This window comes from Dama dama, chromosome 14 (genome assembly GCF_033118175.1).
Source record: "Dama dama isolate Ldn47 chromosome 14, ASM3311817v1, whole genome shotgun sequence".
NCBI classification, from domain to species: Eukaryota; Metazoa; Chordata; class Mammalia; order Artiodactyla; family Cervidae; genus Dama; species Dama dama.
The window spans coordinates 55,176,926-55,192,788 of record NC_083694.1 but is presented as its reverse complement, the minus strand read 5'-3'; the positions used below and the strand labels follow the sequence as shown (position 1 = coordinate 55,192,788).

The 15,863-nt window shown below is 45.1% G+C and overlaps 1 protein-coding gene across 1 annotated transcript in view; it reads right to left on the bottom strand.

The window, feature by feature from the left end:
* Positions 1-11,090: 11,090 nt before the first annotated feature.
* Positions 11,091-15,863, bottom strand: part of BRINP2 (BMP/retinoic acid inducible neural specific 2) — a 134,646-nt gene continuing 129,873 nt past the window's right edge. The window contains exons 7-8 of the mRNA XM_061161254.1: positions 14,250-14,472; positions 11,091-12,207 (exon numbers count right to left, since the gene is read on the bottom strand). Coding sequence (XP_061017237.1) covers positions 11,091-12,207; positions 14,250-14,472 — 1,340 coding nt within the window. The remainder of the gene's footprint in view (positions 12,208-14,249; positions 14,473-15,863) is intronic.

The following is a 15,863-nucleotide window of genomic DNA, read 5'->3' as shown; positions in this document are numbered from 1 at the left end:
CAGAGCCCCAGCACATTAATGAACTATTTAGGGATCCAAAAGTTTGGATGTGAAGAAAGCGAGACCATCCTCTCCAAATTAAACAACAAGATATTATATCTCCCACTACTAAGAGAGCATAAATGTTAGTAGCCTTTTCAGGTTCTAGAGGGAGCGTATTCCATCCCTGGCAAGACTGCTGCCCTGTTTACTGAGTGACATTAGAATAGTGTCTCAGTCAGGAAAACTCATCAGAAGGGCCAGGCCGTGTACATTGGTCTTGACACTTGAGCCATATGACCCAGGAGACCCTATAAGACTAACAGCATCTATGGTGGGTGAAGATAGTGTGTAGAGTTATAGAAAACCTAAATAGAAGAATCACAATATGGACCTCTGGGGTTCTGAAGAGAGTCCCTACCATCTACAGCAGAGGACTGTCAGCCTTAGGAAGCAGTTTCTGGTGTGCTAATTGACTTTAGCAAGTACAGAGCTCCTCACTATGAGATCCCAAAGACACTGTGACCAGAGTATCCATCATGAGCTGGATTCAGTCAGAGCTGCCTAGTCCCACAGTAGTCCACTCTAACCTGGATGCGGTACATCCAAGATTGGGAACAAGCAAAATTAAGAGAGTGCAAGTAAGCCAATTGAGTAGGCGTCCAGAGCCAAGTGGCATCCACCAGTGTTGCACTAGTCTACCTCCCATAGCTCACCTCTGTGGCCTAATGCAAGGCCTTTATGACCAGATAACAGAGAAATTAAAAGGCCAACCTTAATTTGTAGGGTGGTGGTGATAGATCGTGATGGGGGCAAATCCTCTTAGTGAGAAGAATTTTGATGTCAGGTGCAGTCAATAGGTCATCAACTTTTGGTACAAAGAGAAGTGGTTTGAGATAAAAATATAGAGAAACTCATGGATAGTCATGAATGGCATGGTTGGTTGGTCACGGTCCTAGAAGGAGAAAGATAGAAAGATCAGAGACAAAGAAGTCTAGAAAACATGTGTGTGGATGGATCTGTAGAAGTGAACAGGAAGTGTGAAGGTTTTTGAACTATGTATTAATGCTTAGCAGAGAGCTTCTACTATGGAAGAGATACTAAACATTTAGACATATGAATTGGTCAGCTGGTCAAAGCCAATATCTGTCATTTGTCACTCTAGCGCTGGCACAATGGCTGCATGAACTAAATAGTCATGGGAATAAGTATGGAGGCTATGTGTATGGTTTCCCATGCTGATCTGGTCACTGCTGCTGTTGAATGGTTCTTGGAGGCAGCTGAGAACTTTGGAGATGGGCTAAGAGTATCGATTATTCTCACTCTTTCATCATGTTAGCTTTTGGATGCATTTGTGTAGGTGTGCTCAGTTTCTCAGTTGTGTCTGACTCTTTGCGACCTCACAGACTGAAGCCCACCAGGCTCCTCTGTCCATAGGATTCTCCAGACAAGGATACTGGTGTGGGTTGCCATTTCCTCCTCCAAGGGATCTTCCTGACCCAGGGATTGAACCTTCATCTCCCATTGGCAGGCAGATTCTTTACCACTGAGCCACCTGGGAAGCCCTTTGGATGCATTTATGTGCTCACAAATAGTGCTAAGAGTGATATATTTTTCTATAGACCAATCTGACTCTGCAGTAAAACAATTTTCTCAGGTGCTCCCAGTAGGATCATAAAGAAAAAATTATTTTGCCTTCACAGGAGGCAACAAGAACAAGAATGCATCTTGACAGCAAAAGCAAGAATGCATTGGCTGAAGAAGAGTCATTAAAAATAAGGGACATAGTAAGAGTACGTTTGAAGATGATATGCCTTTGTAAAAAGAAAATTCTGAAGAACCCACAAAAAATTAGTTAACTTATTAGTTCAGCAAGGTTTCAGGTTGTAAGATCAATGTATGGAAATCTATTTTAGTTCTGTATATGGTACAAACACTGAACAATCCAGAAACAAAATTAAGGAAGCAAACCCATTTATAATAGCATCAAAAAGGATAAAATATTTAGGAATAAATTTAGCAGAAGTGTGAGAATTTAAGACCAAAACTATAAAATATTATTAAATTAAAAATTTAAATGGAAAGACATTCCATATTTATAGACCAGAAGATTTAATGTTGTTAAGATGGCAATACTGGGCAAATTGATTTACAGATTCACCACAATTCCTATCAAATTTCAGCTGTATTTTTTATAGAAAATGACAAGGTGAACTTCAAAAAAACCCAGAATAATCATAATATATTGACAAAGAAAAAGTTGGAGGTCACACATTTCCTGATTTCCAAACTCAGTACAAAGTTACAGTAATGAATGCAGTGTGGTACTGGCATTAAGATAGACATAGAGATCAATCAAATAGAATTGAGATATACATATACGGTCAATAAATAAATTTTTAGCACACGTGCTAAGACAATTCCATGGGGGGAAAAGTCTTTTCAACAAATTTTGGGACAACTGGATATACACATATAAAAGTATAAAGTTGGACTCCCATCTCAAACTATATACAAACATTAACTCAAAATGGATCAGAAGTCTAAATGTAATAGCTATAAGAGTCTTAAAAGAAAACAGAAGTATAAATCTATATGACCTTAGATTAGGCAGTAGAGTTTTAGTACGACACCAAAGCAACAAAAGAAAAATCAAATTGGACTTCATCAAAATTTTAAAGTGTGTGCTTCAAAGGTTTCTCTCAAGCAAGTGAAAAGAAAATCATACATATTATATGATTCCATTTGTATGAAATGTTCAAAATAGGCAAATCCACTGAAACAGAAGAGAGATTAGTCGTTGTCAAGGGCTGAGGGTCAGGGAGGAATGCAGAGTGACTGCTGATAGTTACATGATTTCTTTCTTGGGTCAGGTGAATGTTCTGGAATTAGAGAGTGGTGCTTGATGCACAAATTTTTGAATAAGAAGAGCTACTGAATTGTACACTTTAAAGAGGTGAAATTTATAGTATGTGAATTATATCTCAATAAAGCTAGCATTTTATTTTAATATTTATTTATTTGGCTGTGCCAGGTCTTAGTTGCAGCATATGGGACCTTTGATCTTCATTGCATGATGCAGGATCTTCTAGTCGTGGCATGTGAGATCTATCTAGTGTTCCAACCAGGAAACAAACCTAGGCCTCTGGCATTGGGAGCATAGAGTCTTAGCCACTGAACCACCAGGGAAGTCCCAGAACTGGTGTTTTTAAAAAAAAGAATGGAGGGCAGGAGGATGGGTCTGGAATGTGAACATCAGGCTGACTTGTCACTGTGTCAGGAATACGTGCCTAGGCTCATGGCGCGACCGCTTCTTAGGTACCACTTTCCCCACCTTTCTGTCTATCCGCATATGTCTTCTACTTCTAACGTAACTGGAGGAGACACTCTGCCTCCCTCATGTCTGTATCTAAAAATATTATGGTAGTACTATATTCTGGTTTTCCATCACGGAATTCAACTAGGAATTGCCTGCAATCCGGTACTTGCTAGAAGTGCACTTAAGATGTACTCTTTGAAAGAGACGGTCTAATGGGAATGTTAACTAGCCATTCTCTCTGATGCTTCAAGCTCTATCATTCTAATAATTTATATCATCAGAAACAAGGTACCTGGGCCATGTAACCTAGTCAGCATGGACATTTTGGTGATAAGTGATGTTATAATATTATATTCTCTGCTTTTTTTTAGAGGATTTATCTAAGAAATATCTGTTTGAATGACTTATCTATGTCTGCCACAAAACTGTCATTGAAGACCTTTCTATTATATTAGCCAGTGACCCTGATGTAAGGGCCCCAGATGATAAATTTCTCTGTTTCGAGGACAAAGTTTGTCTGTGAGTAGTAGGAATATTTCTTTTACCTTTCCTTTGCTTCCCTTTCCTTTTCTTTCCTCTAAACATGGAAACTGTCTGATGCAGTATGTGTTGTGAGCTTGGGCTTCCCTGATGGCTCAGCAGGTAAAGAATCCATCTGCAATGCAGAACATACAGAAGACATAGGTTCGATCCCTGGGTTAGGAAGATACCCTGGAGGAGGAAATGGCAACCCACTCCAGTATTCTTGCCTGACAAATCTCATGGACAGAGGAGCCTGGGGGGCTATGGTCCATGGAGTTGCAAAGAGTAGGACATGACTGAGCAACTAAATGATAATGCACATCTAATACAATTTGTGCTGTGAGCTTACTCTACCCTTTATAGAATTTACACACTTATTTGACCATCACAACATCCTATGATATACACACAGTTATCGCCCCTCTTTTACAGATGTGCAGACTGAGGCTAAAACAGATGAAATGACATATTCCACCCTTCACAATTGTAAATGACAGGGATGGGATTTGAACCAAAGCAGCCTGACTGCCGAAAGCATGCTAAGTCCAGCTTCTGCTTTCACTTAGCTGTATAGCCTATCCCACATTTCATTCTATAATTCATCTGCAAAATTTTTGAATTAAGGGAATGTACATACTAAATACATGGGTGTTTTTAACTCCCCACTTCTCCTATCTGAAAATGCTCAATAAATAACACTGATTTATGCATTCCTCCAAGTTTGAGATCCTTGGAAGAATGACCCTGCATAAATCCTGGTGGCTGTTTTTATTAATGATGCAAGGGCAGTAATCACACAGACTGGAGGAGAGGAGGACAGAATTGAAAAGCAGAAATAATTCATTTTATTTCTTAGATTAGGTGCCTGGAGGTGGCATGGCACCTTAGCAGTCTAACGTCTGGGGCCTCTGGGTGCTTGCACACTGCTGCTGCAGATTTAATCATCTCATCTGATGTATGTTTCTGTAGAGTGACAGGTACTCCCTATCCCACTTCTGAACAGATTTACTCTGATAGGCTTGGGGGGAAAAGCCTTTTACTCAGCCAGCATGATTCAGCCAGTCTGTGAGGCTGCTTACCTGTAAATACATTCACAAGCAGGCTAGCTCTCAGCCCACAGGATTTTGATTTAGTTATGTTTCCTTTCTCCTTTCTCACTTCTTTTTTTTTTTCCTTAGACTACCAGTATATATAGGTCAGGCATCTGCCTCCTAACCAGTTGAGAGATTAAAGGCTAAGGCAGCTCCAAGATTTTCATAAGCAAGGTCATCACACCATTGACCCTTTGCCTCCTTAGCCCCTGTTCTTTCTTGGAGGCTCTTTTTTTTTTTTTTTTTTTGAGTCCTGAGCACTGCACGAGGATGACAGACATCCTTTCTAAAAGAGTGCTCCTCCAAGGGTGATCTTCAGCTCAGCAGCAGCACCTGGGAGCTTCTTAGAAGCACAGAATCTGGGCGCTTACAGACCAGCTGAGTTCAAATTACAGGTGAATCATACACAGATTAAAGTCGGGGAGCCTTGATTTTAGAACTCTTCACCCTCCAGGGGAGGAGGCATCTCCTCTACCAAACAGATCTCCCAGGGCAGTGCTGTGAGTGTCTTGGAGTACATAACAAGCTGCTGACATGGGGCTCAGGAGCTGCAAATAAGGGCAGCAGCCAGATGAAGTGTGAGCCTCCAGTGAGGCTCTGCTTTGTCGTTGCTCTTCTCTGCCCTCTGAGAGGGGAGATACACGTTAGGTGCTCAGTCTTTGCCTCATAACTATGTAGATCATCCGGAGACCTGGAGTATTGCTTCCATAGTTATAAGAAGGTTCATAACAGATGTCACCCATGTGTCATCCAGGAAGGGATTTGCTCCCTTCCTGTGCTCCATCAAGACTGCACGTCTCTACTAGGGAATGCACCACTGTGATTGATTTATGCATCCCCATCCCTCACTTTATATTGTGTGATTCTTCATGACCCAGATGAATATATAAAAGGAGGAGGAAAGGAAAAAAGGAGAGAGGGAGAGAAGTAATGGACTTGAGTTTTAGAGAACTGAAGGTACACAAATATCCTGGATGTTGGAGAGTATGGAATGAAAGTATGCTGAGAAGTGAGTGTTCAGAAAGAGAAAAAAAAACACAAAAACTTAGGGAGGTAGGCATGAAGCTGTTGGGTTACAGATAAGGGAGTAAACTAAGAATAAAGGTCACTTAAATATAAGTGTGGAGCCAACATGGGAATCCAGGTCTGTCTGATGGATGGCTTACGTGTCTTCTGTATCACCCTGCTTTGAATGCCGTAAAAGGATAGCCCTAGAAGTTTTCCCCAGTACCCGCAGAGCACACCCAACTCCCTCATCCACAGGGACACAAACTCCCAGAGAGGCGGAGTGACTTGTCCACAGTTACAGAACTGGCTGGTGGCAGAACCAGAAGAAAGGTATGTGTCTTCAGCCTAGTCATACCACCTGAATTTCCCCATCTTATCTTCCCAGATCTGGAGTGCAGGCCTTAGTTTTGTGTCTTGGATGGCTCCTTCGGTCCACAGTCTCTTGCTCTTCCTCTGCAAGAAGCAAGGACTCTTAGTGCACAGCAGAGTGTTGCCATGGTGATTATATAGTTTAAGGCCTTTGGAGGTTAGTGGTACCCAGATGCCTTTAACCTTTACATGGAAGAGGTTTTGCAGAAACTATCAAATTTGTAAAGATATTCAAAGTCTAATTAGTGACAGGATGCTGTAATTAAAAACCACTGAGCTGATAGAGTCATCAGGAAACTAGAAAGTTCATCCCTCCATCCCAGATGGAAATGTGTCTATCCTGTGTTTAGAGCTTCCCAGGGGAGAAACTTCAGTCTTTTCTCTTTCACTTGTTATAGCTACTGATTATTTTTGCTAGAAACAATCCCAGGGAAAGATGTAAGGATTCTTTCACCTATTTACTTATTTTGTCTGTGCTGGGTCTTCATTGCGGTGTACAGGGGTTTTTCTAGTTGCAGTGCATGGGCTTAGTAGCCCTGTGGCATGTGGGACCTTAGTTTCCTGACCAGGGATCAAACCCGCGTTCTCTACATTACAAGACAAATTCTTAACCACTGGGCCACCAGGGACGTCCCATTCTTGCCTCTTCAGTAGTCCTCTTCTGCTTTCTGGAAAATGGTCTTTGCTTCTCCACCCTCATACTTCCAAGCCCTGAACTGGGTCCTTGTCATCTCCCAAGATGCAGATGTCATTTACTGGCAGAGAGAGAGGTAGAGAAAGCAGATTCGACTGCTATTCCTAGTTCTGTTAATAGATACAACCTTGGGAAAGTTCTGTCACCTATTCCTCATGTCAGAAATCAATAGACTGGATGACCTCTAAAAAACTTCCAATTCCAAAAATCTAACCCTCTAGTTTGCCATTGAGCTAAACTTGACTATTTCTTCCTCAGCGTATTTTATTTTTAAACAAAATGTAATAGCAAAAAGGTCTCTTTTGTATGTAAGAGAATAAACTTACATGATGAAATTACAGATATTAGAAGTGCTATTTTGGGGCAAGACACCATGTAGGCAATGTCTTCTGGCCACTCAAGGCAGTTCTGCCCATCATGATCACGGTTTTCATATTTAGTGAAATTTTTCTAAATTTCACTATTTTCATATTTCATATCAGGAACCAGATCTGAACTATATCTGATACCCAGTATTAGAAGCAATCTTCATTTCTGTTTTTTGGCTGTGGATGCATGAGTATGCATTATATTATCAGCAGAAGATGTTAAATATATAATTTAGTATTAGTGGTATTAATCTCAAGTATTAGGGCAGATTAGCATTTGATGTATTAGTTCTTCAGGGGTTACAATTAACACTTGAATTTCCAATTGTTATATCCACTAACTGAATTGTGATTTGGCTTTTAATTCCACAATGAGTTCACCAGCATTGACAACCTAGTACTGATTAATTAATGACAATTCTTTATTTGCAACTGTGTCTGAGACTAGGTAAGTCACATCCTCTGATTATTGTAGACTCTTCAGGCAAACATTTGGGGATGGCCTTTCCTTATTATGGCATTTTTCAGCCTAGCTGTCTGAGAAACACATACTGAATTCAAGCCTTTAAAAGCCTCGTAAGAAAACCTACACATCCTTTACTCTCCCTCTTCTTCCCACCTGCCTTCTAGAAGCTGAGTCTTTGGTCTGCTGCTTTGATCCAAGCTCTCTACACCAGGTACCCCATGACTGTCTCAGAACAGAGGCGTCAGGCATCCATCACAGATAACAGGTGAGTAGGTCAAATATAAAATTGTCTACTACTATAATTAGTAATGTCTTTTAGGCCTTCTATCAATATGGTGCTTACTTCTTGGCTCAGATGGACACTCCTAAATACTTACCAACCTGTAATAGTACTTTTGGGCTTCCCTGGCTCAGCGGTAAAGAGTATGTCTCCCAATGCAGGAGATGCATGTTCAATCCCTGGGTCGGGAAGATCTCCTGGAGGAGGAAATAGCAATCCACTGTAGTATTCTTGCCTGGTAAATCCCATGGACAGTGGAACCTGGTGGGCTACAGTCCATGGGGTTGCATTAGAGTCAAACACAACTCAGCAACCAAACAACTAAAACAAATACTACTTTTAGATGGAGTTGATACACTCAGCTTCATGGTTTAAACCTTGAAGCAGGCAAGATGTGGAAATTTTTGTAACTGAATGCATGTATTTTTAAAACCATGTCACACCAGAATCTTCCCAGAGCTTTCCTAAGACAAGGAGTCTGAGATAAGGAGATGTAGCATCCTTCCTAATAACCCTGTAGGTGGGCTCTTCCCTGGTCTGCTCTCCAATTCAGAGACTGAGAGCTGAAGTCTCCCCCACCCTCAGCTGGGACACTGGCTCAGGTGGGACATGAGCCCTCCTGTACTGACTCAGTTTCCACTGGGACAATGACCTTCATGCTACTGAGGATCCAACTGCTAATTTTGTGCACAACACTTCCTTGATTGCTGTCCTCCACACTCTGAACATTGCTATCCACGATGTGCCTTTCATTTGTGGGTGAAACCCTCTGCCCACCCATTTCTATGGCATGTAGACAACCAGACTCTCCTATCTGCCTTACACCTCTCAAACCCCATCCAGGAAAGCTATCAAAGCCTTACCACCAGTTTCAATCCCTTTCTCAACAAAAGCACACTGCTCTGGCACATCAACACCCCCACTGATGAAAATGACATCTGCTGGTTCCATGTTCCACAGAAGAGGAACTTGATACAAACTCCCTGAAGTAATCAGTGATTGAAGCATTAACAGGCACCCAATACCTGCATTCGTTCCCATATCATTCCATCACTCCAGATTTCTACACTAAAAGCCTTTAGGGGAGTTGTAAAGAAAGAAATGCCCTAGGCTGCTTATGTCTACCAAGGATTTCAGGTCTTCTTGGATTGATGGTACAGTAATAGAATGCTGAATTCTTCTCTCTATACAACAATAAATGTAGACGGCTCTGGGCAGAGAGACATGACCATCCTTTCTGTCTCCCAGTTCATTTTGTACCAACCGAGATGTACCAGAGGTAGGGAATGAGGTACTTAGTATGTACCTGGTGACTTTTGCCTGAATAAAATGGGGGTTGTCATGCCTACGCATTGTACTTGGATCATGTGGAGAATAGACAGGGAATTGGTTCTCCAAAAGATTTGCTATGAAATGCTTCTCATACCACCTGAGGGAAGCACTAAGGGAGAATGATGAATTATTCTGTGTGGCTTATGTCAAACCTGCTTTTTAGGCTGGGGAAGTAGTCATCAGACAGAAGGGAGAAAACCAAGGCCATAGCTGCATGGTTCCTGATTTTAGCAAAGGGAGATCCTAGACCGTAAGATGCAGAGTATGGAAAATTCTCCTGATGTCCGCAGCATGGTGGGCAAAGGGGAGCTCCCCCGCCCCCAGCAGGCATCTACCCTAGACCAATGGCTGCAGTTTTCCTGAAAAGTAAGAGCTTTCATACTCTTCTCCTGACAGTGGGTGGTCTTGGTTCCAGGACCTGTGTCAGCCCTTGCACCTGGGATAAAAGGTGTGGGATGAGCCAGATAATTCTCTGGCAGAGTTCTGCCTCACTCCATCCTTTATCGAATCTCCATCTCAACCTCTCTCTGTCTCTCTCTCACACACACAGTCAAGCCAGACATGCCTTCACCTGTGTGTTCACTAATCACCCAGCCTCCTAGGCAGCAATATCCTCCATCCATGGGACACCCACATGTCACACACAGAGCACTTTTTAACAATCCAAGCAGCCCAGGAAACTATCCTTTTCTTCTTTTTGCTCTCATTTTCCCCCTAAAAAAGGTCTTTTTAAAAAAATATATGTATTAAACCAGGTCAGTTTTACCTCATAGGTTCATGTGGCTGGAGCTGATTGACAAGAAAAACAATCACAAAATAAATATTTTTGTTGTTTTTTCTTTTTTCTTAAAAAAAAAAAAAAAAACATTTCCCTATACATGGTCTCTAACTTGACAGAGCTGCTTTCTTGGACAAAACAGATGCTGTTGGAAGAGGCGCTCTGGCTGGACCATGAGCGGAACATGGAGGCAGCCAGGCCCTGAAACTGGGGAGGTCGAGGAAGCAGAGGAGCTAAGGGAGCAGGTGGGAACACGGCTGCCTGCCTGCCCTGAGCGGTCCTCTGTGGGTGTTGCCTGTTTCCCAAGGGAGCCCGCTGGAGGAGTAGTCTGTGTCTGGCGAGCTCAGTGGAGGCAGCGTACAAAAAGGAAAGAACCAACGTGGGGGAATCATGAAACAGCGCCATTTTAAGAAATCTGGTTAAAAAGAATACAAAAGTGACCCCACAGAGGGGGAGGCAGTGTTCCTACCCCTCCCGTTGTTGTTCCGTCTTGCTCTCTTAAATGATAAGAATCACTTTCAAGGATTTGTGTGTTGCTGGGTTTGGCTGGTTCTTTTACTGAATCTCTCCCTTGGCTCCTCTCCTTCAGCCGCATTCATTTGAGAAAGCACCGACTTTACAGCTTCAGGGCTGCTGAGTGGTCGCCTCCTGGTGCGAGTGTGTGTGTGTGTGTGTGTGTGTGTGTGTGGGCACGTGCGTTGTGCATATGTGCAGTGGCTGTTTCTCTCTCTCCCGCCTGCTTCAGTCCAAGCCCCGAGGTCCCATCTGCTGGGTGCTGACGGTCTTCAGGGAGCACCTGTTGGCACTAAGGTGAGGGCTTGGATGATCTCCGCACCCTGGATTCGTGGGTCCCTTCCCTGCCCGGCTCTGGAGTGGGTCCCCCATTAGCTACAGAGTTTGCCGGTCTCATATTCCACAGGGTTTGGCAGCTTGGAGTTGAAAGCCCTCAGAGAAGACTGGATCCTGCCCACCTCATTGTTGGCCAGCTTGAGCCGATGCCGGAGCAAGCAGGAGAAGAGGTCAAGCCGGACCTTGCCAGGTGGAGAAAGCTGGTTGACCCGGTCCCTAAGCTCGATGAGCTGCAAGAGGGCAGAGTCCTGGGAACCTTGCGTGTATGGGTAGTCTAACTGGAGAATTAAGTCCCGGATGGCATCCGGGTCAAAGGGCAGGCTGTAACCAAAGACCTGCAAGGTGTTGATTTTCATGTAGCCTAAGTTCTTGGAGGGATCGGTCATCTCCAGGGGCTCGTAGTAGATTGTCTCGTTGGAGTTGTCGTCCAGGGATTTGATTCGGCTCCGTAGGTAAACGTGGACCGTCTCAAAGAAGGTCTTCCACCTGTTGCCCAAGGTGATAGTCCAGTTTTGGCACTGGGCGGCTGCGTCCACGTTAGTCCTCTCCCAGTCAGGGAAGCTGCCCTCACTCACGGGCATGAACCAGCTCTCAGAGTGGCTGCCCCCGAAGGGGTTGACGTAGATGGCCATGACAGGCTCCAAGGTGCTGTTCTTGGTGAGGCAGATCTGCAGGGACAGGGCCAGCATCACGTGCACCAGCCCAGGCTTGTACTTGTTGCTCTTGAGGGTGAGCAGCATGCGCTTCCTCCAGGAGGGGTCGAACCAGCTGCCCAGACGCATGTCGTTGCTGATGAAGATGGAGTGCACCTCGATGCGGCTGTCCCGCTTCTGCAGCAGGTACTTCAGCTCCAGGTCCTGCAGGTCCGTCTCCAGCCCCAGAAAGTTCTCCAGGGACTCAGCCACCTCGGGGCGGCACAACCCCTGGGCGAGCACGTAGCCCGGGTTGCAGCTCCCGCAGCGGGTGCTGTTGTCCGGGGCGCAGTGGGCACAGGCGGGCCCTTCACCCAAGGCACAGGGGATGGGGCCCTGGCAGGAAGACTGGTCGTAGGGGCAGGTGCAGCTGTGGCTCTGTTCCAGGAAGGTGCCGGGGAAGGTGCTCTCCCCACAGTAGAGGAGGGACTGGATACGGTTCCACCAGTAGGGCAAGGACCTGTGGGAAGGGAGACAGAAATGAAACAAGAGTCACAGGAAGCCACACACTGCTGCTTCCCTGAGGGTGCCAGGAGGCTGACTAATAGGGAAGTTGATGAGGCAGATAAAAGCCCCAGGTTCTCTGAATGATGGAAACCCTACTGTACCACTTTGGGATGACCAGCAAGGCCTGGAGCTGGGTGTCTGATGTTTCAGCATCAGAAAGGTCTGACATCAAATTTGCACTCATCCCTCCCAAGTACCACCTCATTCCCTCATTCAAAAGCCTACAGAAGCACTCAGCATCTTCCATATCGAATCTAGTTTTCAGCCTCTTACAAAGATCTTCCAACAACTGGCTCTCCAAACCTCCCAATGATGTGCCCACCTCTTTCCCTCTTCACAATGTAGATCTGTCCTTTCTAGAACTCTCCCATCAAGGACAGGACTTCTCTATGGTTGGCTCCCTTTCTTAAGATTTAGATTTCAGTTCTTATGATACCTCCTCAAAGAGGTCTTCCATGACTCCCCTCAAAAGCACCACCCAGCCCCTCTCTGTCATATCATGCTGCTTTGATGTGATCCACAGCCACGATCAGTATCAAAATGGATTCTGTTTGTTTACTGTGGACTTGTTCAGAGACGGCTCCCCTGCAAATGCCATGAGAGCAGGGACACTGCATCCTTCACCAACACATCTTCAGAAACTAGGATTGTTCCTGGTGCCTGGTAAGCATTTCCTAACTATTTCTTGGGGGAAGAAAGAACCTTTCTCAAAAGCCCTTGCTGGTCTGTCCTTTCCACTCATGTGTCCCTTGTCTCCTGTGCCTCAGTTAGAGGCGCACCTCTGGGTTCCTGTGAGGGTAGCACCCTTTCCTGGAACGCTCTGGCTCACAAGCACCGGGCCACTTTCATCTCCTCCTGGACAATCTGGTCAAGACATCCTTCTCCCAGGTGGCTTTTCTCTTGGACTTTTGATATTATTAGGACATGTCTTTGACTTATGTTCTTCCCTTATGGCTCAGCTGGTAAAGAATCTGCCTGCAGTGTGGGCGACCTGGGTTCGATCCCTGGGTTGGGAAGATCCCCTAGAGAAGGAAAAGGCTACCCACTCCAGTATTCTGGCCTGGAGAATATTCTGGCCTGGAGAATTCCACGGACTGTATAGTCCACGGGGTCACAAAGAGTCGGACACAACTGAGCGACTTTCACTATCACTAACATGAATTTGGGCTTCCCAGGTGGCGCTAGTGGTAAAGAACCTGCCTGCCAATGGAAGAGACGTAAGAGATGCTGGTTTGATACCTGGGTCAGGAAGATCCCCTGAAGGAGGGCATGACAACTCACTTCAGTATTCTTGCCTGGAGAATCCCCATGGACAGAGGAGCCTGGCAGGCTACAGTCCATGGGGTCACAAGAGTCGGATATAACTGAGCACACAACATGAATTTACATAGCTGCTGCATAGTAATAATTTTTAGTTTTGATGTTCCTATATATTTATTATGTCTTTCCAATTAACAAGTACCCTCACTGCTTAATCTTAGGCCATACAAGGTAGACTCAACAAAGGCTTGTTGAATGCATGTGTGAATGAGCGATGGCTGCTTAAAGGCCTGTGATAACCCAGCCCTGTCTGTTCCTAAGGACACAGGGCCTCAGCTCCCTTCGCTCCTGTGACTCAGAGTAGAGCTGCTGTTGGAAATGATCTACCATGTGTTTCTCATCACACATAATCAGTGTGTGAGCTTTAACTCCACCCTTTACTTTCCTCAAAGACTTATTAAAATGGAAATGAGTGAGTGAGAATGAGAGTATTATTAGAGTAACATTCGAATCGACTATAATTTATATAAAAGTAAAATTAGCTTCTCTTTTTTTTTCACTTCAGACACATCTCATAATTGAGAATGAAGCTCAAGTAGGTCAAGATGACAGGAGCCTCTGAAAGACCGCATGTGGGTCAGTACGCCCAGCCCTGCCGTGTTGGGCAGGGGCCCTCCAGGGCCTCAGCCACTGTCATGGGCGGTGTGTCTCTGGCTCAGACACAGGGGTGCTCACCTCTCCTTGGGCAGACGGAAGCGGGGCTGCCGGTGACAGCGCTTGCAGAGGTTGAAGAGCCGGCGGACAATGCGATGGGTCTTTTTGAACAGCACTCGCAAGCTGGCTCCCAGCTGCTGGTAGCGGTGCTGGAGGCTGGTGTCCACTGCCCAGAACTGGGAGATGGCTGTGGAGTTCAGGAATCTGTCATCTGGCAGTCGCTTCAGTAGGGCCTGGAATTCCTCTGTGGGTAAGGACACACAGGCTGAGCTGAGGGGCTGCCCTTCAGACCCTGGGTGGACAAGAGCCCCCCCTGCCCCCAAGACCCAGCTTGCCCATCCATCACTGTATGAGGCAGGAGGCTTCACACCATTCTCCCAGGACTTTTGATTTCTTTCTTTTTAAACAGCTTTATTGAGAAATGATTGACATACCATAAGATAAAGCTCCAGGATTCTTCCCCCTCCATCCTATCTCTAATATGCTTCTGAATTTCAAAACACATCTCTGTCACCACCCATGTGGCCAGTGACCTTGGGGCACATCTCTCTTGCCATTAATACCTCCTTATAAATTATGCACAACCTTCTTGGATCACACCACAGCCCCCTTTAGGGAAGGTGTGAGGCACTGGTTAAGGTGAGGGTGGGCAAGACTGGCAAATGTGGGCACAGAAGACGGAACACCCACCTCAGAAGCCTTAGAAGGCTTTCAGTTTCTGAGACCAGCCTCTTCCCCCAACATCCTTCTCTCTGACTCTAGCACATCCTTCCTCTCTTTTGAGATTCACCCCTTGACCAGATTAAGGACTTCCTGTAGCTCAAATAGTAAAGAATCTGTGTGTAGTGCAGGAGACCAGCGTTCGATCCCTGGGTTGGGAAGATCCTCTGGAGAAGGGAATGGCAAGCCATCCAGTATTCCTGCCTGGAGAATCCCATGGAGAGAGGAGCCTGTCGGGCTATAGTCTGTGGGGCTGCAAAGAGTCGGGCACGACTGAGCGACTCACACACACACCTTGGCTAGATATGCGTACATTTTTGAAGTTAATCCAGAAGCAGAGTGCTTTCTGGTTCTTAGCTCTTACAAGTCTGAGTTCTACTCAGAGCTTCCTGGGAACAATGTGTTTTCTGAAGTCATGCTCAGATCTCTGTCCACAAATCTGCTTTTACTTAGGACCTGCAGCCATCAGGTCTCCTGATAGGGGTCCGAATAGCCCTCCTTCACTCATTAGCAGTAATTCATAATGCTGAAAGCCCAAGTTCCTTGCCTACATACTCAAGCATCCCACTACCATCTTAACTACCTACCCATACTACCAGCCTGATGCCACCACCACTGGTCCAATGCAGCCAGGGTTGCTATTCTCCTCAGCTACTGAATACCTTGTCTAAGACTTGAGCTGGCAGTGACTGGGTCCTCCACTCATTCTGATTTCTCCAGCCCCTGGTTCTTCATCGCCCACCCAGATGACTGGAAAAATCACACCTAGTAATGACATTAACAACTAGTACGTGCATAGTTCTGCTTATAAAACACTTAAGTATACAAAACGGCACAGAGAATAACAAAATGAACTCCCACAAGTCCACCACCTAGATCTTGCCATCTTGCTATATTGAATTCAGACTTTTTTGA